This window comes from Metopolophium dirhodum, chromosome 3 (genome assembly GCF_019925205.1).
Source record: "Metopolophium dirhodum isolate CAU chromosome 3, ASM1992520v1, whole genome shotgun sequence".
Taxonomy (NCBI): Eukaryota; Metazoa; Arthropoda; class Insecta; order Hemiptera; family Aphididae; genus Metopolophium; species Metopolophium dirhodum.
In genome coordinates, this window is record NC_083562.1 from 10,138,988 (window position 1) to 10,164,101 (window position 25,114).

The 25,114-nt window shown below is 30.8% G+C and overlaps 1 protein-coding gene across 2 annotated transcripts; it reads left to right on the forward strand.

Annotated features, from left to right (window-relative positions):
• The first annotated feature begins 934 nt into the window (after positions 1 to 934).
• Positions 935 to 25,103, forward strand: LOC132941928 (bromodomain-containing protein 4-like). Of its 2 annotated transcripts, none has more exons than XM_061010179.1 (10): positions 935 to 1,107; positions 17,519 to 17,607; positions 17,666 to 17,827; positions 17,909 to 18,148; positions 18,225 to 18,802; positions 18,872 to 19,134; positions 19,196 to 19,433; positions 19,501 to 19,678; positions 20,427 to 20,591; positions 20,661 to 25,103. In XM_061010179.1, exons 1-10 carry the CDS (start codon positions 1,101 to 1,103, stop codon positions 23,424 to 23,426), a joined length of 4,686 nt encoding a protein of 1,561 aa, XP_060866162.1. In that variant the 5' UTR covers positions 935 to 1,100; the 3' UTR covers positions 23,427 to 25,103. The 2 variants fall into 2 exon arrangements, with proteins under 2 accessions (XP_060866162.1, XP_060866161.1); XM_061010178.1 differs by having other exon boundaries at positions 938 to 1,107; positions 17,894 to 18,148; positions 20,661 to 25,102.
• The last annotated feature ends 11 nt before the right edge of the window (positions 25,104 to 25,114 follow it).

The window sequence follows — 25,114 nt, forward strand, 5'->3', positions numbered from 1 at the left end:
TTATAATGTTTTTTCGCCGTACTATTGGTACGAAAAAAATAATACATTATTATTTATTATGTATCTTAATTCTTAGGTTGTGATGTCATTACGTTTTCGAGCGCAGACGGACAAAATACGTCGTCGTATACGGTGCGCCGCGGCGGTGGCAGACAATCCGCTTTCGGTCGATTCGTGCCACGCCAGAACCGGACCGGACCACGACGGCGACAGACCAGCGGTCATAATCGTCGGCGGTGTGGCACTGCTGTCGGCCGACCGATCGCGCGCCGCGGCCGTCCGTGGTTCGCCGCCGCCGCTTGTTTCGATTGTATTAGCGTGCAAACATCGATAGGTTTATATGTGTGTGCGTTGTTTGTCGGTTGTCTGGTTGTGGGAGGGAGGCGTGCGACGAGGCCAGTAAGGCACAACGTAATTATTATTTTTTTATAAACGATTTATAATGTTACTGATTACAGATACATTTTGTTACACGGTGTCCTAAAGACACAGACGCGTCCGATAAACGGCGCTTGTCGACAACCGGAAGATTGGAAACTATTTTATTTTGATTTCCAAATGTTCCGATGTCGTCGTACGTAAATCTACGTCGTAGTGTCGTACTACTATTACTATAGTAGTCTATAATATTTACTGTACAACACACACACACACACCCCAACATTTTTCGAATGGCAGCGGTGGCGACGAAATGAATATATTAGTTTCGCGATGTTCGCGACATATTGTAACTTAGAAATATTATTATATCGATAATAATGTTACGTAGCGACATCGATAGCGCGCGCGAGTGCGCGACTTACCGTGTATCCGGCGGTGGTGGCGGCAACGGTACGCTCGGCTGCGATCGGTCGTCGTCGCAGATATCGTCCCCACTATCAATGGTTGACCGAGAGGTGAACACACACACTCGCACACCGACACACACTCGTACGACGTCCCGCTCGGCGCTCCCTCTCCAGTCCGCATTCGACGGTGATCGCGTATGGTTGCGAGTTACTTCACGTCGTCCGTTCTCGTGGCAAATGGAATTTTCGCCGCGCACATTACACCAGTCGACCATCGGGGACAGTCCAACGATTTGAAAGCAGCTTGTCTAAATGGATGGTAAGCATCATCGGCGATCGTGGGTCGCTCCCGAGCGGGACGAACCAACCGCCGAGGCGTCGGGTCTGTACGCTATTTTTTGTATTTTCCAAATTTTTTATACTTTTTTTTTCCCGATGCACTATCATCGGCCGTCTACGGCCCGTGGCCGCTTATTTCACGTGGTGTGTGAATCGCGTACAGTTATTTTGTCACGTAACGTTAAATGTTAATACACGGTGTCGCCTAAGAAAACCGGATGGGGCTGCCTCCGCTCAGCGGGCAGTAGCAGACACGTTTTTTTGGGGCACGTCGGCGGCGGTCTCCGTCGGTTGGCGTGTTGCCGCCGCCGCAGTTACGTCGTGTGGCGCACTTGGCCGCCGCGCGCGCCGTCGCTTGGTTTGGGGCCCACTGAGCGCGCGCCCGTTGCAAACAACAACGCCGCTGCCGCCGATCCCCCGCTACCGCCACCGCCGCCGGCCCACAGCTGAGTAAGTCGAGATCTCTACGGCGGATAACGTCATAATCGTCGTCGGGTCTCTCTTTCGGTTCGGCGCGCAGTGCGTACGAGTACGACGCTTGTTCGTGTGGTGTATCGTGCGGGTTCCGTTTCACGTGTAGCGAATTAGAATTTTTTTATTATTAACCCGGAGGGGGTGGGATACAATTTATAAATTATAGACAAAAAATACGACGCATTGCCCGTCCTTCTCGAGGACTAGGAGCTACGACTAGATTTTTTGCTTTCGGTATCTTTCCGGTGTCGTGTCTTCTTTTCACCGCCTTGTAGTGATATCGTCTTCCGTTTCGTTTGAAACTGACAAGTGACATTTTAGTTACCAGACCTAAATCGAGGCAAATCCCACTCATTATAATATCATGTGCCCGAGTGATATGTGTGAACACTGAACATTTCATTGTACATTGTCCCTTAAAAAAATTTTTTTTTTATAGACACTAAATTTATCTGCTAGAAATATATTGTAGGCGTGCGTGTATGTACGGTGTGTATTAAACACGATCGCCCCTTATAACTCTTCTGTGCGTGTTGTGACGTGTAGTTGTCGTCGCGTACGGACGATCTCGTTTCAAAACCATCGGTCTCTGTTGTAGTCTCGTGGTAGGTAGTGGGTATAATATAGCGTTTTGCTTTGTTCTGGTTGTTTGACCGCCAACCGTATGCCGTTTCAAGTGTGTCCCCGGCCCCGTCCCGTGTTCGTGGTGTCGTGGGGTCAGTTTCGAAAATAGAAATTGCTCGATATTTTTTTCCACGCGGAAGTAGGAGGAGAGTTGTAGTCGGTCTTCGTGTCGATCATTCCGCACGGGATAATATACACTGGTTTTTATACTGTTTTGCCTCGACCGCGGTAAATGACGATTCGGGAAGAATGTCCTACCTACATGTGCCTTAAAACAATTAGTAGTAAAAAATAACATATTTTCATTTTGCACATGTTTCACGATACCGTATAATATGTATTAATTATTGCCATTAGCAGCAGCCCTCTCCTCTATGCCGAGTATAATCACTATAATGGATAATGAAACGAGATAAGTTTAATCGTTATTCGACGACATTACGTTATTTCAATACTATTGTGGAAACATGAAATGCTATTATAATAGTCCAATGTTTTCGAGAAAACTGGCAATACACGTCTGAAAAACCGGACGGCTGTCCACGACATGATTACGTCGATCGCGGAGCGTATCTACGAATTTTAATTCTGTTTCGACTGTTTCAATGGCATTTTTCTAAATGCGTATAGGTTAAATGTGAAACGTATATTTTCGTCTTCCAATGTGTTCGTAAAATACAATACTTAGTTACTTTTACTCGATACACATAATAGTAACATTTCACGTTCTTGCGCACTGCATTATCTTGTCATTATCTCTTTTGCATAATAATTATTATTTAAACTAATCCGGTAAAATTACTTTCGTGGTGTAGTGTTTCACTTTACGTCCAACTGATCTATTGGATTCGGTGTGATTATACTGAACAGTTTTAACTTTTAAATGTTACATTCGGGATAAAGACGACACTAAATTGCGTATAAACTATTAATTAATTCATTTTATTTATTGAATAGGACGAAAATTCTGCATATCCACTTTTACAGCAGTAATCCAACATAATATTGTATTTTTTAAGTTTTTTTTATAAATTTCCTGTAAGTATGACAAATAACGGCCACGCCTACTTAACGTCGTGCGTGCTAGATCCGCTTCTGTTGTACCTGTACGGCATGGTCGCTATTTTAATAGTTAATTAATGTAATATAGGCGTATAAAAAACTAACCTAGGCCTCTGGCCAGTAAAGCAAAATCAAACATTTTTATAAGAAATATTGTAAATTATTTTAGTGCATAATAATTATAAAGTTTAAAACCTTTGTCGCACAATGAATGTCGAAAGACGATGTAATTGACATTGAATTTTTTATATTGTACTTCCAGCCAGTGGCGTATTTAGGGAGGGGGGAAATTGCCCCGGTGCGCCAAATTCTGAGTCCCTCAAAAGAGCGCCGCGCGCCATCACTAGAGGTTAAATTGTTTTCAAAGTGAAGTTATAACAAAAAAAAATAATTAATTATTTTATTTTAATGGATTTGTTGAGAAATCATATTAGTGATAACTGATAAGTGATAACCTGTATCTTTTCGTATTATATCTTTTACATTTCTATATATATATATTGTAATGTATTTTATTATATTGTTGTATTATGTACACTTTAGAAAAAAAGTCTAAAATCTAAAATTATAATTTGTTTTATTTCATTATAAAGGTTGACTTTTTTATTAGGAATAAATCGGAATAAATGGAGTGGTAATAGTAAAATAAAAGTGTTCTCTAAACTAGTAAAAGCATAATTGCATTAATGGGAAAATTATACATTTTGGGGTATCACTTTTAACGGAGAGAAAAATTAAATTTTCAAATTAGAGGCGGCACAAAAGTTTTTTTTACAATGAGTAAAAGGAAATTGAGAAAAATGGGGCGCCAAAATGTGTGTACCTAGGGCGTCGAAATCGTTAATACGCCTCTGCTTTCAGCATAGCGATACTGTGTATTATTATTAAATAGTAGGTATAAACCATGTACATTTTAATATCAATTCCCTAAGTTTCAATTTAATTTAGTTCATATTACAGAAACGTAATAAATCCTGTACGGAGTACATGCACCAAATTAATTGTCTTTGCAAATTAGATGTATTAATTCTCTAGTGAATTAAATTTATTAATTTTAATGTATAACCACTGTACCTATCTATTTTAATTGGTTTTTTTTTACTTTTTGTGAGAGTGGGGATGGCTAGAACATAATTTTATTTTCATAAATATTTTTTCCCATTAACTATATATTCTGATATTCATATTATATTTTTCCTTGAAATTGAAAGTTATAATACCACCACAGCTGCTCATATTGGATCAAGTATTGGATTCATTAAAAAAATGTTGTGTTCTACAAACTCATTTATAATGTATGAATAATTTATGTACCTAACAAGTGATGTCTACCGTGGCACTGTTTTTATATTGCAACTATAATCACCCGATTACTTTATTTTGTTAGTCGATTTTGGAAAATCTATCTACTATCCTTATATTTACGTAATTTGATATTAATTATTTTATTTATATGCTGGGACGATTTATATATATATATATAGATATGAACGTTTTTATTCAATTTAAGGAGTGTCCGGTGGTAATGAATACTTATTTTTTCAAATGAGAACTACCTAATAAACACTTTTTGATTGTAAATTGTTATGGAGATAATTTTTGAAAATTACGATGTATATAAATTGAAGTTGGAACAAGCAGTTTGTGAATTGTTTATAAGTACTTAAGAGTCTATGATAACTTTAATTAGTTTAGGAGATAATATTATGGATGCTAATATGCTATTATGATTTGAAAATTATAGCACTTAATATTTTAATTTATTACTATTTTTATCTTATGTAAAATCATTATCAAAGAATATTATTAATAGTATATAAAGTTTAATGACTCAGAAATTATTTGTTCAAATGTCAAATTAGATAGGTATAGGCGGGTATAGGTAAGTACGTCAACATTCTCAAAAACTCATCTAATTAACAATTTATATTATAATGGGTTTTTATTTGAAAAACGACGTTTTGTTATTGCCACATGATACTCCTTTAATGATGGTACCTATACAACATAAAAGTATTTGAAAACATGATCTTTATAAGTTTACTTAAAATGTCGTAATTTTCAAAAGTTTGTAAATTCCGAATATTAATAGAGAAAATTGTAAAAATCCCGTAATGACATTATTGATAAATCTAAAATATTTAAATTGTATTATTATTTATTTTTTATTTATTTAAGGTACCCATCTTATACAAATAATAAAAAAAATAATAATATACAATACCTAGTGCCTAAAATAGGAATATAATTGTATACAATTATAGTATAATATAATATATAAATATATTACATTATTATTAATAATATATTTTTATATTTGTATGATTTATGACTTATGGCTAATGTCTCCCTAGTTAATACTTTATTCTGCACGTAAGAGAACCTCTGCGGCGACCAGTTTTCGTCGGGCGGTGGTCAGACAACACCCGTTTGTCAACCCCACCGAGTCAACTATATAATATGTACGGCTGCTGTGTTCAGCTACGCTCCTGCGCACAAGTCGGCCGCCGAGGTTCCTAGAAATGAATAGAGCATAGGTTTTGCAACTGTAACTATAACCAATATTTTATATTTTACAAAAAACGGTAATTACCGTGCAGTTAGAAACATTATAGCAGAAGTTAAATCATTAAATAAACCATACAATATAGTAAGAACCTAAAATATGATATTTTACAATTAAATCTTTTTGTTTTTAAATGAATTGAAAAATACACTAAATACAAGTGATAATAAAAAAAAATGAAAGTAAATTTTCATTATGTAACGTATAGATAAATATTTCAATATTTAATAAAATAATTATCAACTTTTAAAATTTAAATTATAATCGATGCACGTACATTCCAATATTTATTACAATTGGTTTTATTTATGTTACCGGCCAAGAGTTGAATCCGGCATTCTATAAAAATTACCAGAAAAAGTATAAAATTGATAAATTAAATTATATAATAATTTTGACAATAGCAATTGCTAATTATTGCTAACCCAAATGTTTATAGATACGTGGAACTGAACAAGGTTTTGTCAAATACACAATATGCAAGTAAAAATGTCAAAACAAAAAAATGTTTTTGTGCAGTTCAAATCGTCGTGTATCAACTTTAAAATAATATAATATGTGATAATAATTAAATAAACACGCAATTCTAATAGTACTTAATAATTAATATATATTTACAATAATATACATATTTTCATTTATGATTAAACAGTATTTAGTGGCTTGGCGTGGCGCGTTGGCTGCTACCAGTCGCGGAATGCGACTGGGAGTAAGTAACGGCCACAGCTACTAGCTCCCGGATGGGTGATCACCCGGGTTCATAGTAGTTAAAAACCTTGCCACACATACACGTGTTTGCTACCGTAACAACCGTTAAAACAATCGTAAAATCAACCTACCGTACCAACCTTACCCCTACCACAGTTCATAACCCCTACAACAGCTAATGGCCATAGCCGCCGGGCTTAAGTTCAATAATAAAAAAAAAAACAAACAGTATTTAAAACTTCATACTTTACCTTACCTATATAATAACATAAGCATTATAATGCCAGAACCTAAAAATTGTACAAGAGATTCTATAGTTTTCGTAGGATCTTATTGGATGCCTATATTCAACATTTTGCCGGTAATATAATATATTCGTCATAAAACATTGACAAAAGTAAATAATATTAGGTACCTAAATTTTTTTCCCACATCTGATTGTTTCTCGGTTTTTAATTTATACTTAATGTCTACAATGACGCAAAGGTGGGTTTTAATACAAAAATAAGGGATACTAAAGAGACTCCTAAAATGATTTTTTGGTAAGTTTAGAAATACTCGTAGGTACAAATGTATTTCTGAAGTAAAGTCGCAGAATAAAAACAATTTATCGTTATAGTTGCGCAGTGCTGTAGAAAATGCTTTTTCGTTATCGTGGTCATTGCCACACGCACATGAAAGCACAACATAGAATTACACGAAAGTCGTGTTTATACTTTTATTTTTATTGGAATACAAGAGCATCATATTAGTATTTATTAGATACTACTATTCATTTACTTATCATAATTGGACAAGATAGGCCTACTTATATTGTAATAAAATAAAATGTATAATACCTAGGTGTCTTTCAATTTTTTTTTCTCTGGGTTCTATTAAACTGCATAGTAAGTACCCCGAAATTACGTGGACCCCGTGACGTGGGATCTGCAGATTCTCGTTATACAAATGGAAAGTGTTTTAGATAGGATTTTATACATTTTATACATATTTGTATTTATACCATTAAAATTAAATTATTAACCAACGAGTCTGTGAATGTATTGGTTAAAAAAATTTATATATCCACCATCTAACTAAAATAATAGTTATTTGCGTTTATACCACTATAATTTCATTATAGACTATATAATATGCAGTCTATACCAATTTTCAATAACCAATCATTATTCCCAATAAATAATAATATTATTAATATTAATTGTTCACATTTTATCATATCAAACATCAGAGTTAGATACCACGTTATTATAATAGTTATAACTTTATAAGCATTAAGCAATCGGTAGATAGCTGTTTGGTAGTAAAAAACAGAAAGAAAAAAGAGGGAGGTGGTTGCTCTCGCACGCACACGCACATTTCGCCTTGCTCAGCAGTCGGCACAGCGGCTCCTGACGGCAGACATCAGTGATCGTACAGACACCCGAACGGTTGCACGTATTTTTTCCATTAAAATGTACAGTGGTTTGGTTTACGTATCGGCGTCCGGTATACTCAACGATCCGATAAAAGATTATAATTCTTACCGTGAAGTTAAATTCTGGCCTTGCTGGTCTATGTTAAATTTCTAATTATCCTTTTGGCCGAAGATACTATTGTGTCTTGTTAATTAATTATATCGAACAATAAACTTTGAGGAGAAATATTGCCTGAATTTGAATCATTGTAAAAAATCGTTGTCGGGTTTTTTCTTCACGATATAACTACATTCAAATTTCGCTTTCATAGTTGTTATCTAAAATCTAAATATTTATTGGTAGACGTTTTGGTGATAAATAGTTGGCAGACAATATTATCGACGTGATACCCAATAATATATAATAGCCTCCATAATATATAATAACTACCGCCTATTTAACATAGGGATCTCATTCGCAGGTACTTGCAGCTGCAATTTTTTGAGTCATTTTTTGAGTAAGAGACCTATTAGAATGTTGGTAATTGGTATGTAAAAATGTGAAAAATAGTCGTAACATAGGAAAAAGGTCATGACAGGGGCGACTTCAGGTCAATTGCATGGGGGGCGGGGGATTTTTTTACTCTTAAATACCAATTTTCTTAACAAAAACTTAAAACCTATATGTTTGATGTACTTTCAACTTTTATTAGCTTAGAAGTTTATAGATATGTCGTACAAAGGCAACAAAACAGTACAATACTTAACAGATAAATTTATTCTTTTGCATTACATAAATAATTATAATAATATGAATAATAATAATAATAATAATAATAATAATAATTGAAATAAGTTAAATAACAAACTTCAAAACTCTTTTATTGGAAGCAGCAAAATGATCAATACTATTGTCTATAGACCTTCATAAGGATATCTACTGTCGGAAAATCGGCTTGCTTCGCTCACCTTGCGTAGAATAGTGGCGTATTATGTACATTATAAATTTATTTTTTTTTATAAATTTTCGATTTCAAAAAACGATTCTGAGTCGACTTAATTTAAAACTACGTTTATTGTGATTTCTTTAATATTTTTTTTCGCGCTTTGTGAGCACTATGCGGCTTTTCCCACTATAAGGAAATATAAAAATATTCTAATATAACTGTCTAAAGTATCGTGCATTTATAAAATTGTTTTTGTCTGGAAATTCTACTTGAAACTTTTGGAGCTTTTTAACATTAATGTGACTTAAAAGTTATTTATTTATAAACAAGGTTGTTATAAGTAGTTTATTTATGTTCGACGTAATCTAGAATTTTGTAATTTCATTATATAGGTAGGTACTTTTGTATTTAAGTGTAAAGTTTTTAAAAATGTATACTACATAATTCCTAAAGTATTATTTTTAGATTCTGAGTGGAGCGATTCAGCTGATGTGTGTATTGATTTCACAATATATTAATGATGTATACTTATGGTTTTTTTTCTGTATCTGTATACTTGATATTATTATATAGTTTAAAACACGCTTATTCGATCTGAAAATTTGAGGATGGTTTATGATACCAAATTGTACATTTAATAGGCCAAAATGGAAAATTCCCAATACTCTTCAAAATAATCGGGATAAAACTTACCCATTGAGCAAAAACGCGAAACCAGTTTTTGACAAAATTGTTTTTTTTAATGTTACTTAAAAGTGAACAAAACCGTTAATACCTACTGGATATTTTTTTTAAATGTTTATATTATTTTTCAAAATATTAAAAATGTTCAAAATATTAAGACGATATTTGAGCTATTGGTACATATTAAATATATTTGAAATTTTTCAGGTTTTTTTTTTTGTTAATGCGTCAATGAAAATTGTTTAAAAACCTTGAAAATTTAGCACAAGGTTACTCATAAGTGGTTCATATACCAATTAAAAATACGTTGCCACAATATTTTTTACAAGCGTTTAATGTTGGAATTTGGACGAAAACTGTCAAAACCAAGAAAATTTACAAATTATATAGTTTGTACATAGTTATATTATATAGTTAAATATGTCTAAAATCTTTAATATTTATATCCGGTGGCATTCTCAAAATATTTCATTGAGGGGAATATACTAATTAATTGCAATGTGGTTCGTGGGGGGGGGGAGAAAATTTACCCTTAAAAAATACCCCCTTCTGATGTTTATACATAAGATTTGAATATTGAATACAAAATTGAAGGTTTCTCATAAGTTGTTATTACTTACTGGATTTAAAATAAAAGTTAAGCCCAATTCCACAAATATTTTTACGAGCGTCAGATATGTTGACAAAATAGGATATTCACACGTAAAAAATGATTCTTATCTTGTTGTAGGTACCTAATAAAAACAAACAACTTTCGATACTTGACAGTTGTCATTTTTACCGAATGTTAATATATTATCATAATACATCTACACATAGTATAATTTTGAAAATATTTTGACTCTATATTTATAATATTTGCCATTTTGATTTTTAGTTTATTTACTATAAATATATGAATAAAAAAAATTGTTCGCCGTCAAAAAGTTTGTAAATTTAATACATAAGGTTTATTGTCATGGGGTTTGTCTTAAATTTTTATTATAGCGATAGAAATTTAAAAATATAAAGACATAACGTCTGCACGTTTATTTTTACAAGCATCTGAATTTCAATTCGTGTAAAACCATGACGATTTACAAATTATTTTGTAGTTAAATATATATAAAGTGATTAATTTTTATAGCTTAAGGTTGAAATTTAACACAGGGTTCCTCGTAGAATTCCAAACTAGAATCTCTAAAAAATAGATAAAATTAATCATTTGAAGACTTGAAGTAGGTACAAATTTTGAACAAAATTAAATATTTAAACGAAAAACAACGATTTTAATTACTTATTTTGTTGTACCTTATTCAAAATTAATATTTTTTTGTGGGGATTAAAACTTTAACGTATAAGTACTAGGTATATTCTGGGTGAAGTGATGGATGTATTAATTTTATAATGATGATGTGTGTTTATTTTTTATTTTTGTGTTAGTCGTCACTGTTTGGGCCAAAAACACTGTTTTTTCAAAAGTATCTTGTTCAATGGGAATGTGAATCAGCTGTTAAATTAGGGAGGTCAAAATTTGAAATTCTCAATAGTTTTTAAAAGCGCATTGAAAAACAAAACAAAAGTTAAGGTAAACTGTTTTTTTACGCAAAATCGGTTTCGAAAAAAAGTTTTTAGTGTGACTCTAAAACAAATAACTGTAGATAGGTACATTCAATTTTGACTGAATGTTTATATTAGTATTTTCTATACACAATAAAATTTTCAAAATATTTTGACTTGTGCTAAGCGGTTTACGGACATTTTCAGTTTCCAATTTTTTTTAGTTTTTTTTCTTTTAATGTCAAAAAAATATTATTTGTTGATTCAAAAAGCTTAAAAATTGAATACAAGGCTTCTAGTATATTGCTACAATGACATTTGAAAAATATTAACAATTTACAATTCAACATTTTTTTTTATAAGCACTTAAATTTACATTTTGACAAAATACGTAAAAATCACAAAAATGTGCAAATTATTTTGAGTTAGGAATTTATAAATATTATTCTTTTTAAATCTAAGATTTGAAAATGTATTACAAGATTCTTCATAAAAGTTTGTCTACCTTTATAAAAAAAAAAATATCCGCCGGAAAGTCAAATTAAATATTTATGAGCGTTTGAAGTTCGAATTTTTACAACATTGGATATTCTCTCGATTTCTCATGTAGCAATTTTATTTTTTGCTTTAATTCAAAAACGAATAACTGTAGATACTTGAAATCATTTCAGTAAAATACTAAAATGTATGTTTTTGGTTTTTACCGTTGATTTGTAAAATCTTTTTTCAGGGCGCTCCGGAATATTTTGCCTAGGGCCTCGCAAAACCTAGCGCCGGCCCTGTTGAAATGTACACCATATATGTTTATTTTATCAATTCCTATACTTAATAACATTTTCAAAATATTTTGAATCGTTTTGAGCTGTTTACGGATATTTTCAATTTTCATTTTTTTAGTTTTTTTTCCTATTAATGTCAATAAAATTTTATTTGTTGGGTCAAAAAGCGTGTAAATTTGATACAAGACTCTTGATATATTTGTGACAGTGGCAGTTCAAAAATATTAAATACATTTTTTTTAAGCATTTAAAGTTTGAATTTTGACAACATTTATCAAACTTAAAATTTAAAAATTATTTTGGTTCATGTAAATAGGTAAATATTACAACAGGTAACATTACTTTATTCACAATAATACCATCAAATATACTTACTACTTAGTAATATAAAATCATAGGCTGATTGACCGTCTTCCCTCATAATTGTTTTTCGTATACAGTCATATTATATCATTTAATTCAAGTTTAATACAATCCATTATCCATTGACCCATTTGTAACTTACTGTACATCATTGCGACAACCACTTGCCCACCTTTTTTTTATATTTTATATATCTACACAACGACATTTTAAAAACATTTAGATTAATTGTACGTTATTGCCTATATATTTTATAGTTTATTCCGTTTTACTAATAGTAAAATAAATTACTATAATAATTAATAGCAATATATTTTTATGCTATTAGGTAGGCTGACAGATCAGCTCCGCTCAGAATCGTTTTTCGTTTGTAATGATTTATCATTGAATTCATTGAAATTAAACACATATATTACAGCGTATTACAGTGACCTACTCAATAATGAGGTTTTCGTCTCCTACTGTACAGCAGAGCGGTTATATACTTTTTTATGTATCTATATTGTATAACCACCATTTGGAATGAGACATTAGTAGAGGATTCCCAGTACTTTTAAAATCGTTTTTGTTATTCAAAGATGAATGAAGAAGAATTTATGAAGAGAAATAAAATTTGTTTAGACTAGCAGACTTGCCATACATTGCTATGATATTTTATTTTAATAAAATATATTAATATTTTATTTATTGTTTGTTATTCAAATGTACAACAAGTCAATGACCAATGTCCTTTTGTTTGTAGCTTATAAACTTATAAACTACTCAACAGTTTCTGACAAAAGCATTAAAGATTGTTATTAGAGATAATAAGAAAGTTTAGAGAGTATTTTAGACCACGTTCCAAAATATATCAAATGCTATATTCAATCCGACACAGGAGATTTGCCCATCTCGGTTGAATCAATTCACCAGAAAGCGAGGTACACTAATGCCTATTTCCCATGAAATAGGTACACTAAAAGCGAGGTACTATTGAACCGATATATCGCCGTGTTGTATATATTTGTTAATTTTTCCTAGGTGAAGTCTCAAGTCAGGTATACAGCTAGTAGATATATAAAATATCTTAATAACTTATAATCTTATAGGCTGACAGACCGTGGTTTCGATTCTGCAAAAACGTTTCATATGTAACGATTTATCATTGAATTTAAATTCAACTTATCCATTACCCAATGACAATGTATACCACTCGATAGTAAATACTACGGTTTTTATGACATAATTTTTGCAAGTTGTCTACCCATAAGATATTTATAATTAGATATTATTTGTATTGTTTCAAATTACACTCCCAATGATGATTTATCTTCGTAAGTACATGATTAAACATGATTGATATTGGTGTATACAATTATTGATTTTATGTAAATTATTTGAAGATTAAGGGGTGTAGTAGATAGCATATTGGCATACCTATGCTTTTCACGTAAAAAATTAAAAGGCTTATTATGAATAGGAAATGGATTTAACTTTCGCCACTTTAAAAAGCTTTTTGATGTATTATGTTTTATCTGTACCTATTTTAATTGTTTTTGACTTTTGTGTTGTTATATACTACCTATATGGTATAAATTTCACTGAGAGTTAAGAGATTTATAATTTCTAAAGCTGGAAACTTAATTCCCTAAATAAACTAAGAAAATGCTTTATATAAATTGTATTCATGTCCTAATAATGTTAAATCACGCGAATTTTATACAATTCATTTAAAATACATATTAGGGGCATAATCTTTAAAATGTAACATGCCTAAATGCATAAAAATATAATATTATTTTAACTATTTATAATTACAATATAGTTTTGTGATATTCTATAGACTTGATTGATGCTGAATTTAGTTCATTTGTGTTAAGTCAACATGTATTGGGTATGACTGCTGTCCTATTTGTTTTTTAGTTTTAGTTTTAGTTTTAGTTTTATGGAATTTTAAACGGATAATAAAATTAAGCTTAGATGAGTTAAAATGATTAATTTTATGCGTTGATAGGTAGGTAATGATATATACTGGTATAACATCCCACGACATTTTTTTAAATGTTGTATCAAAAGCTCGGAAAATCATATAAATCTATAAATTCCATTTAAAACGAAAAATGTGTTTAAGTGGTTTTTATAAATTGTATACAATTGTAACTTAAGTTATAAGTTATAACTCTATATGTTTCATATCTCATGTAATATTATTTCATTATCGAAATTATATATTAAACAACAATTCTATATTATAGAAGTTATAAAAACTTTTTAATGATAATAGTATTATGATTTATTGTTTTCTGATTAATTATTTAATAGCTAATACTAATATATTGTGTACATATATATCATTAAATTTTTACATTGTGTCATTATTTAAATTTTGTTTTAGCGTTAAAAGTCAATTAAAAAAAAAAATAATGACAAATCGTTAATATATTTTTTTTAGATTAAATGATAAATAATATATACGTAATGTTTAGATATGGACGTGTACACTTATTATTTTTTTATTACTATTTTATAGGTTACAACTTGTAATGTTTTATAATACATACCTGCAGCCTTGTTGTGAAATGCTATTTGTTACTTTTAAATTGTTTATATACTTATTGCCTATTGCCAATTGCCTAATATATAAAAACGTTTTATCTATAACGTATCTAGTTTTATTTATTATAACTACAATAATTATTTACAATATCGATACCAACTACTACTACTACTACTTATTAAATGATGATTGAATTTATTTCTGTTTAAAACTAGAAATTTAGTCTAGAATAATATATTATGAATTCCAACGATAAATTAATGTCATCAGTCATTACTCATCACCATAAATTATTTTTATTTTATTGGTCTTTGAATTTTAACGAAATTTTATTTTAATAACAGATTCCTAATTGTCAAATTAACTTCTATAATCTGTATCGCTCTATAATAGGACTAAATAATTAGATTTGATGAATATAAGACCTTCATCTCACCAATAGTATAAAATATGGTTTTATTGGTATCAATTATCTTGTATTCTTGTATTCAAGGCCTCGCCTACGATAATATATGTACCTAAGTAATTTTATCTCATATCGTTTTTGAATTTCGTTTTATCCAATTTAAATATCGAATTTTTTTTTATTATGCTTTTAAAAATTACTCAAATTGTTTCGATAAAAATCTACCAATATTTTCTTTATTATGTAATTTTTGATGATATAATAGTACCATTTTAAAATGTATATACATCCCTATGTTAATCTTTGTTAATTTTACCCTAGAAAATTATCTGCTTGCCATTAGTGATTCTGATTTTCTTATTAATTCTTCACCTAGGTTTTGAATATTTTCTGTTGGCCTGTGATTGTTGGTTAATGATTATAGCATTGTTTTATAATGATATAATTATAATAGGTACTTAGTTAATAGTATAATTTATTTCCATTAAAAAATATATGTTGTGACTTTTTATATCCCTAAGGCTTTAATAATGCTAATAATATAATACATACTTCATATTTTACGATTCATCTATTAAATTGTCTGTTGAATTGAATTTATTATTTTAATTCATATTTGATAAATATTTACTATTTACCTAAATCCTGTTGTGTTTTAAGGTACCCTATATTTAATTATATTATTATTTAACATTTCATTTCATTTGAATAATAAATACAAACGAAAACAAAAATATAGTATCTAGCTTATCTATAATGTACTTATTACTGTATAAAATATATTATTTTGTAGGTATTGTATATTATCCTTAATTGAATCATAACATTAATTTTATTTCTACTGATATACATAACTAACATAAGTAATAAAAACTAACATCAAATTTACATCAAGCGTAAATATAAGAGCCTATTTTAATCGCTCGGTTTATGAAAATTAACGTTAAACCTATGTGTAATGTTTATAATGTAAAAAATTTTCATTGTTTATAATGTTTTTATAGTATTGGTAATTTTATAGTAACCTAATGATTTATTTTATTTGTTCTTATTTATGAACTTCAAAATAATATATTTAAATATGTCTTGTAGGTATTATTGTTACATGTCACGTCTATGATATTTAACATTGGTGATTAGTACTTATTATCTAGGTATTTAATATACGCCGCTTTTCGGCAACCCATGTACGAACAGCTGGCAATTATGTTTTATAATAATAGTTTCTCTTTATTATGTATACACTATATAGTATTATTATACTACTATACTATACTATACAGAATGTGTCTCCTATAAAATTAACTTACTTTTCAAATTCTTTCATACTATCACCTATATAAAACATAAACAGGCATCACCCAACATTTCGCGCAACACATTTTTTTTTACACATTTTTAGTACATATTAATATATAATTATTATGTACTCAGTTCATTATAAATAAATATTTAGAAGAACAATATTTTCGTTATTAGTTGGATTGTTTTTGTATTTATTAGCCAATAACTGTGTAACCAATAATATTATTTATAATTTATTTTAATAGGTACCTATATCAAAAATCCATAATTTTTTCAATTACTACGTTCATTAGTCTAGCAACTCCGCATTCGAATAGTTGGCTTCAGCCTTGAATTAAATTAGTTTAGGAAACACTTTATTATTATGATGTACTATTTAAAATAAAATATTTGAGCGACATTTTGATATTAATTATAGATTCTGAGCGGAGCGATAATTAATGTATTTTACTATTTGAATTCGATCGTAATACAATTTAAGTTTAAAATTTAATGATGCTCTACAATAATATTGTAATTTTTATACATGAAATATTGTTAAATTATAAAGCTATAGTTTATTATCGACTACGTTCATACTTCGCCATTTAGTTAGTAAATTATTTATCTACTATTTTGTTAATGACCTTATTATATAGGTACGATATTTGAGGAAATTCCAAATGACAAAATATTTGTAATTCATGACCTCATTTATTGAATTTCTTTTTTCTGTGACAAGTATTAAAATACCCGTGTTGATCCAAAATGTGATTACTAATTAGTAGTGAACATACAGTAATACAGTATCAGTATGTATGTTTTGAATTTTCTAATATCTCCTGTTTTTACTCTTTTATTTTTTACACACTATTGTTATTTGTTACAACTTGTAACAGAATGACTAACATAATAATTATTGTAATTTCTTTTTCTGTACCGTAGGTCATTGTTATAAATACATACAATTTCGAAAAAATACAACTTTCATCAAACTTATATCACATTTTTTCTTTTTTTCAGATATTCATTCATGGTGGGAAGTTCCGAGTATTGCTCACTTCTGTTCTTTGTTTCGCGTGTCCTTTGATCTTCTTGACTTCGACATTGAAGTGAGTAAATTAAACCATGTTTTTAGTTTAAAATTTTAATTGACAAATAATTTTACAGGATTTAGAAGCAGCCTTATTGACAGATGGAACTGAGGACAATGGCAACTCACTGCTACAGGAGCTCATTGCTAGATTGTTATCTGGCTGCTTCGGCAATAATAGTATATCTACTTTCAATTATCAAATGTTTTTACGTAGATTGTTTAGGGAAAAATGCAAGGTTAGTGTATTAATGTAAAAATGAAAAACAAAAAATATTGTAATTGACATTATTAATAATATTCAGGAGTACAATTTCCAGAACCCCTTCAATTCAGATATCGACTTCCAGTTTTTGCCACTTCGAACAAAAGTGGAAATACTCCACGCATTGTGTGATTTCAGATTGGATGCTGATGATGTCATGGAATCACTTAAGAACCTTGACTCGGATAGTTTAAGAGTGCATCCTCTAGGGTATGATGAGAACAAATCAGCGTATTGGTACTTTTACGGTACCCGTTTGTATAGGGAAGATTATGAAAAAGTAGTTCCCAAAAAAGTAAGAATTTATTATTTTAATTGTTATGATTATATTTTAAAACTTAATATAATAACTTCTTTTTTTTTATTTGTAGAAAAAGAAAAAACGAGGTCGTAAAAAGAAATGTGAACCTCCTGTCTGTTCGGATACGGAAGATGAATTAGATTTAGGTTCTGGAAAATGGCAGGTGGTTTGCTTTACAGAAAGCGACTGGGAAAGATTGGCTTTAAAAACAGAGGATTCAGAAAATAGAGATGTTCAAGCTCTTCACCAAGTAATCACCGAAGACTTTTTACCCGAAATTCCTCGTTTATTTGAAGAAAAAGAGAGATTGCAAAGGAAACGCATGTTAGAAATGCAGCCACGAAGGCAATCTACTAGACTAGAAAAACTTAAACAGCAAAAAGAAGAAAGAAAAAGGTATGAAGATGTATGTCGTGACCATGAAGAAAAAGTAAAAAAAAAAGAAAATAGAAAAAAACATCAAGATAAAAGACCTAAAGTGAAAGAAGAAGGACTATCAGATAGTGAAGCTGAAAGTCATGGGTATTCTTCAAGTAGTTCCAAGGTGGCGGGTCGTCAAACAAATAATTCATTAGCTTCTGCTACTGGTCAAATTGTTATTGAAAGTTCGCAAGAAAAACCTGTGCCTAAAGCTACATCTAAAGCTGGGTGAGTTGATTTAAATTAATATTCAAATGTAAAGTTATTTTTTTTTTATTATTCAAGATGTTTTTGTAGGTTTAAATCCACTACTGAGGATTTGCAAATAGGTATGTACAAAATATTGAACAAATTAAAAGACCATGAAGATGCCTGGCCATTTCTTGAACCAGTTGATGAAGAAATAGCTCCAAGTTACTACAGGGTGGTGAAAACTCCAATGGATCTTCAACAAATGGAGGACAAGCTTAATGATGGGTTGTACGAAACATTGATTCAGTTTAAACATGATTTCCAACTAATTATTGCAAATTGTAAACAATACAATGGATCTACAAATGGTAAAATATTAAAACAACTATCTAATTATTTTTAGATTTTATGTTGGTGTTTACATTTTAGAATATACAGTTATGTGTGGAAATTTACAAAGAGTTTTCAACATGGGGGTTCACAAATATTTAGACTGGGAGATGTCTGAAGGATCTGATGATGAAATGGCATACCTTAAGAGGTATGAAAATGGAACCATGAGGTCCAGGAAGGGTAGAAACCGACAGAGAAGTACTAGTAGTAAAGAATCTTGTAATAATACTGATAAAGAAAATGAAGAAAAGTTACGAGAGTGTTTAGACTCTAGGTGAATACATACATAAATCTTTAAATAACTTATGATTTCAACTTAAATGCTGTTGTTTATGTTATAGTAAATTTGAAAATGGGATCAATCAAACTGATGATGATTCTTGCAGTTTAGATTCCAAATTAGAATCAAAAAAGAAGGCACCAAAAGAATTACCTAAGATAAAGAAAAGTGTGATTATAAAAAATACTAGTGCAATAGAAGTACAAGCACTCGAAGAAGTTACTGAGCAGACATTGAGGGTAAATTAAAACATTTTATTGACAATTTAACAGTGGTGTGACAAAGGACTTAAGGGGATTCGATACCATGATTTTCTGTTTTTATCTAACACACACGCGACATAAGATTTTAGACTAGTTCTTTGCTAAACATACCAATTGATCTAATGAAGCGATAAGAATTCTATAAACAGATTTGAATTTGTCGTCAAGTCTACTTGAAATCGACTTTCCCACATTTTTGATTTTTTGATTTTAACTTCTCCAAAAATTAAAATACAACAATTTTTAAATTTACTTTTAATATGACATTTTTTAAAAAATTGGGGGATAATACAAAACATATGGGAAAGTCTATTTCAAGTAGACTTGACGACAAATTCAAATCTGTTTTCAGAAATCTTATCGCTTTAATAGATCAATTGGAAATTTTGGCAAACAACACGTCTAAAATACTATGTCGCTCGTGTGTTAGGCCAAAACAAAAAATCACGGTATCTAATCCCCTTAATTTGAGGCACGTGCCTCAGTTTAAAGGGTGGTAGGTGTTCTAGTGATCAGGGGCATTTCATATATAATAAATAATTTATTAAATACACACCAAGACTAAGCCAATCTTTCTCAGTAACCATTTACGCAAATACGTAATTACTTATATAAGTATTTATAATCACTGATATAAATTGTGCCTCTTAAGTTAATGAAGTTTGCCATGCCACTTTTGACAAATACTTGGATTATTGTCTTAATTGATTAAATATGTTCGTAGGATATAAATAAATGGTTAGATGATACACCAACCTTTTCATCAGCAAGTAATTCACCTATGGCTACTTTAGCTGGTTCAGTGCTAGATGACGCTGAAGTCACATCTCGATTGGATGCAGAGTACCGTCAAGCTCACAAGCTTGATAAACCACGTTTGCCTTTCAAAGTATGTTCTTTATATTTATAAAATATATTATTATAAAAATATCAATTAATTAATGGATTTTTATTTTAGGAAAAGAAGCGACCAACAAAAGAATCTATTGTATTGCCTTTAAAACGAAAGCGTGAAGTACAAAGAACAATTGATCGTCTACAGCCGGGTAAAAGTAAAGGCAACCTAATATCAAACAAATCAGATGATAGTCAAATTACCGCCAAACAAAAATTGATTAAAGCTGATTTAGAGACAGCACCAACTCTTAGTTTAGGCACAGTATTGAACACTGACCTTATGGGATTTTCTTCTAAGAGACCAAGTGAAGACAAAGATCTAGTAAAGACTGAGATAGAACCTGAAAAAATTCCTGTTGATAATTTGACTGTCATAAAAAAAGAAGAGGTTAAAACAGAATTACTAGAAGAAAAACCCGAAAAGGCAACACCAAACCTTAGTGCATGGTTCAAAGCATTTGGTGCGCCTAAGACACAACCAACCCCAAAACGCAAGCAAGAAACTGTAGAAACATCTCCAATGTACACTGCTTATGCTATGAACGATATGGTGCCTTATGATTATACTTTAAAAGAGGCAGATAAAAAAGAAAATTTAACTACAGTGGATACTAAGAAGACAACCATACCAGTGCCTTTAGTTTCACCAGACAAGCTACCTCCTAAGCGACAAAGAAAAATAAGTACAGGTAGTAGTGTTTCTGAGCAGTCTTCCCAAAACGACTCTTGGAACTCTCCTCGGCCTAGTCTAGATGAACCTTACTTATCACCCCAGTCTGGAAATTCTCCCCAACAATTAAAACCTTATCAAAATGTTTTAAACATTCCGCATGCTCCCATTAAAGTTGGTTTTTATCAAGACGCTTTTGCTAGGCCAAATTCAGATAAGAGCAGTAGCTGTAGTCCAAGAAATCCTTCTAGTGTAATGACAGCAAGTCCACATGGCCAAAGTCCACACCAGACTTTTACAAGTCCTTGTGACTTGCCTAGTGATAGTCCTGGTAATTTTGTTGGAAGCCCTCACGATGCTAGTTGTAGTCCACACAACAATGTTGTCAATAGCCCTAAAGAGAGTCCACATCATTTAATATTGAGTCCACAAGATTCAAGTAATAGTCCTTATTATAGTCCTCATAATGTAGTTAATAGTCCAAAGGAGCATGTTGCCAGTTTAGCAGATGATTATCAACAAAATCAAAATGTTTATTCCCAATACATTGGTTCACAACAAAGTTCGCCTCAAAATACGTACACAGAATTATATCCTCAACAACAACAACAACCAGCTGCAGCTACAGTGCCTACTAAAACTCAAAATATATTCCCAGTAAAGAAACGTGTGTATAACGAGTGTGAGAGACCTCAAGAGATGGCGTTCACTCCAACTGATGCTAGCAAGGAACAAGAAAGAGTATTTGTACCTACTCCAGGTCAGATGCCTAACTCTAATTTTAATTCTGAACTAAACTATCAGATGGGCTATCCACGTAACGATCAAACACCTTACCAGCAAAATATGGAACACCAACACCCACCAGTACCAGTAACCTATCAAAATAGTCTTAACTATTTACAAATGGCTCGTGACCGCTGTGAAAGTGAACAGAAAACCGTTCCAAATTCATTGTTTAATTACACAGCTCCTAGTCAGACTTTTGTATCAGCACCAACACCACATTACACTTCAACTCCTTTGAACTATTCAAATCCTCCTAAAGATGCTGTAGGTTATACAACAGCTCCATTAAATTATGCAAGTCGAACGACGCCTGGACAATTTATACCTCCTAATTTTAAGCAACCTACTTCTCAACCAAGACTTAATTATAACAATCCCTATGAACAATACCCAGATCAAATCAATTTACGGCCCTACAATTATCCCGTGCTACCTAGCAAGTCATATCCACACCCAATACAAGATATGATACCGGGTAAGTCACAAAATATTGATTTTACGACTGGTCGACCATTGCCAAATATTATACCAGAAAACATGGGTTATCGTTACAATCAATCAACATATCCTGGACCCTCTGTAGCAGAAATTATGAAAAATAAAATGGAAATAAGTCAACCTACTTATTCGAGTACAAGTATGGCTGAGATGATTAAAGCAAATCAACCGACATACGTAAATACAGCTATGGCAGACATGATGAAAGTCAATCAACCAGCTTATCCTCCAAATTCATCTGTGGCTGAAATGACAAAATCAAAACTGGAAATAAACAGATCTTTAATGATGGAACCCCATCAGTTGCCCCCCAAGCCTGCCAAGAAAACAAGTAAAAAGAAGAAAGCTGCTGCTGCTGCTGCTGCTGCAGCTGCACAACAACAACAACAACAACAACAACTACAACAACAACTGCCTCCACCACAATCTACAATGGGGGGAACAACAGCACAAACAGTAGTGGAACCCGCTCGTACTGTGGAACCACCACGTGCTGACCCTCCCTATCCACATCATTATCCACCCCTTGTGAAACCCCCCATGTCAAGTGGCCCATTTAACTTCAATCCAGCCATCAAGGATGGCTATCAGGATTATCTAAATGAAATACGGTCAACTGGCTATTTCGCAGACCCAGCTGCAGCAGCAGCACAATCAGAAGAAAGAAATACTGCATTTGCATTTGCAAGACCTCCATCAGGCTATGCTCCTCCGCCATTGGAAGCATACAACCCCCCCAACCCTTCAGACATTTATTCACAGTTCTTACAGAGACATCCGATGATGTTGCACCAAGGACTATCAGGCTTCCCACCACCAGGGTATTTAAATGTGCACGATCCCATGAATAGGCATCCTCCTTGGATGTAATACGATCAGTTATCATTGCTACTTAGATGTGATCCATCAGTATCAAAATAGTATATTTTGTTCATAACTTCTATTTTTTTTTTTTTAAATCAGTTTGATTTATCTTATTATTATAGGACGAGGAGAAAGGGAGTTGTTATTTATTGATTAAACAATTTTTAATTTTTTTTAATTAATTCTCCCTTTTTTATTATGTTAGTTAGCCAATAAATTATTCTGAAATTTTTCAAACAAGTTAACAACATTAATATAAAATGTTTTCATTTTCTTTTTTCTCAAAAAGAGTTTTTATTTACTAATAACCATTTTACATCCCTGTAGTCTGCAATTTTAAAAACAAAAATAATTCATACTTAACAAAAATGTTGTTTTCATTTCCTCTAACAATTAGTATAATATATTTAAAAGTAAAAATGACACCAACCATTAATTATGAAAACAATTAATCTTCTCCCAATAAACCCAAGTGCAATTGTAAAATAATAATTTATTATTATTTTTTTTCGTTACATTTGTAGTTTAACTTTGAACATTGAGACATGTTTAAACACCCATTGCATAATTGTTAACAATTGGTTTTATTATTATATAGGTTTATAAATTTATTATTTTTAGTATTTATAGAATTGTATTAGTTTTCCCTCAAGAACTTTTGGGCCATTTATTGCAAGCAATATTTTTTGTTAATCTGTCTATGATATTTCAATATACTTTTAACTATTCACATCTAATATGTGAGGTTTACATTTAATTTCTTTCAACTCGAATGCTTGAACAGTTTCATGCAACATCAAACAAGATTATTATTTATTATTATTGTGGATATTTTCCATGTTCAAGTACATGAACCATTTTTGCATACAAATTAACTAGTGAGTTATTTTTCTAATCATTGTTTTACGTCAATTATGAATTTAGAGCTAATATAAAATGATTTTATATGTATGCTCGGAATAGTTTGTACTCTAAAACATACACTCTTGTGCGTTGTCTAGAATAAAATTTTAATTGACAGATAGTAATAGTTTATTATATAAAAATAATAATTTGTATTATTATTTATTATATTATTTATTTTATTATTATTACTACTATTATTATTATTTACCTAAATATTTCTTATTATAAAATGCTGTGACAAGATATTGTTCTCGCATTGATCTCATCTGTCATTTTAATAATATACAATTTAAAATCGAAAAATATAGAAAAGAAATACAAATGAATTTGTAAATGCAAGCTAATCAGAAAAAAAATTGTAAAATGAAATACTATTATTTATTTTTTACTTGTTAGATTTTTTTTTTTGTCATGTTATTTGTTAAGGAACAAAATGACGAATTGTTTATCATATTTACACGTATCTTATGTTGCCTTACAATTTAGTGTATACAATATATTATAAATAATATGTATACACATAAAAATTTGTACAATGCGTGACATTTAAATATGATACATGTGGATATTGTATATTTTTGTATAGAATGTTGTCTATATAACATTAAAAACAAAAAAACTCTTATTTTCATTATATAATATCATAAAATATAAATATACATTATGTAATTATATTTGTATATAAGATAAAGATATATTATACCATTTAGTAGCACGTGCTTTATATATATTTAGTGATACATTTTTATTTCACAAAAGTTGAAGATTGTTTAGAGAAAATACAAAAT

Bases quoted from the DNA above. Each gene is read 5' to 3' on its own strand.
- LOC132941928 (XM_061010178.1), top strand. The intron at 19,135-19,195 runs GTAAAATATTAA...TTTACATTTTAG, and splicing joins ATACAATGGATCTACAAATG to AATATACAGTTATGTGTGGA. The intron at 19,434-19,500 runs GTGAATACATAC...TTTATGTTATAG, and splicing joins CGAGAGTGTTTAGACTCTAG to TAAATTTGAAAATGGGATCA.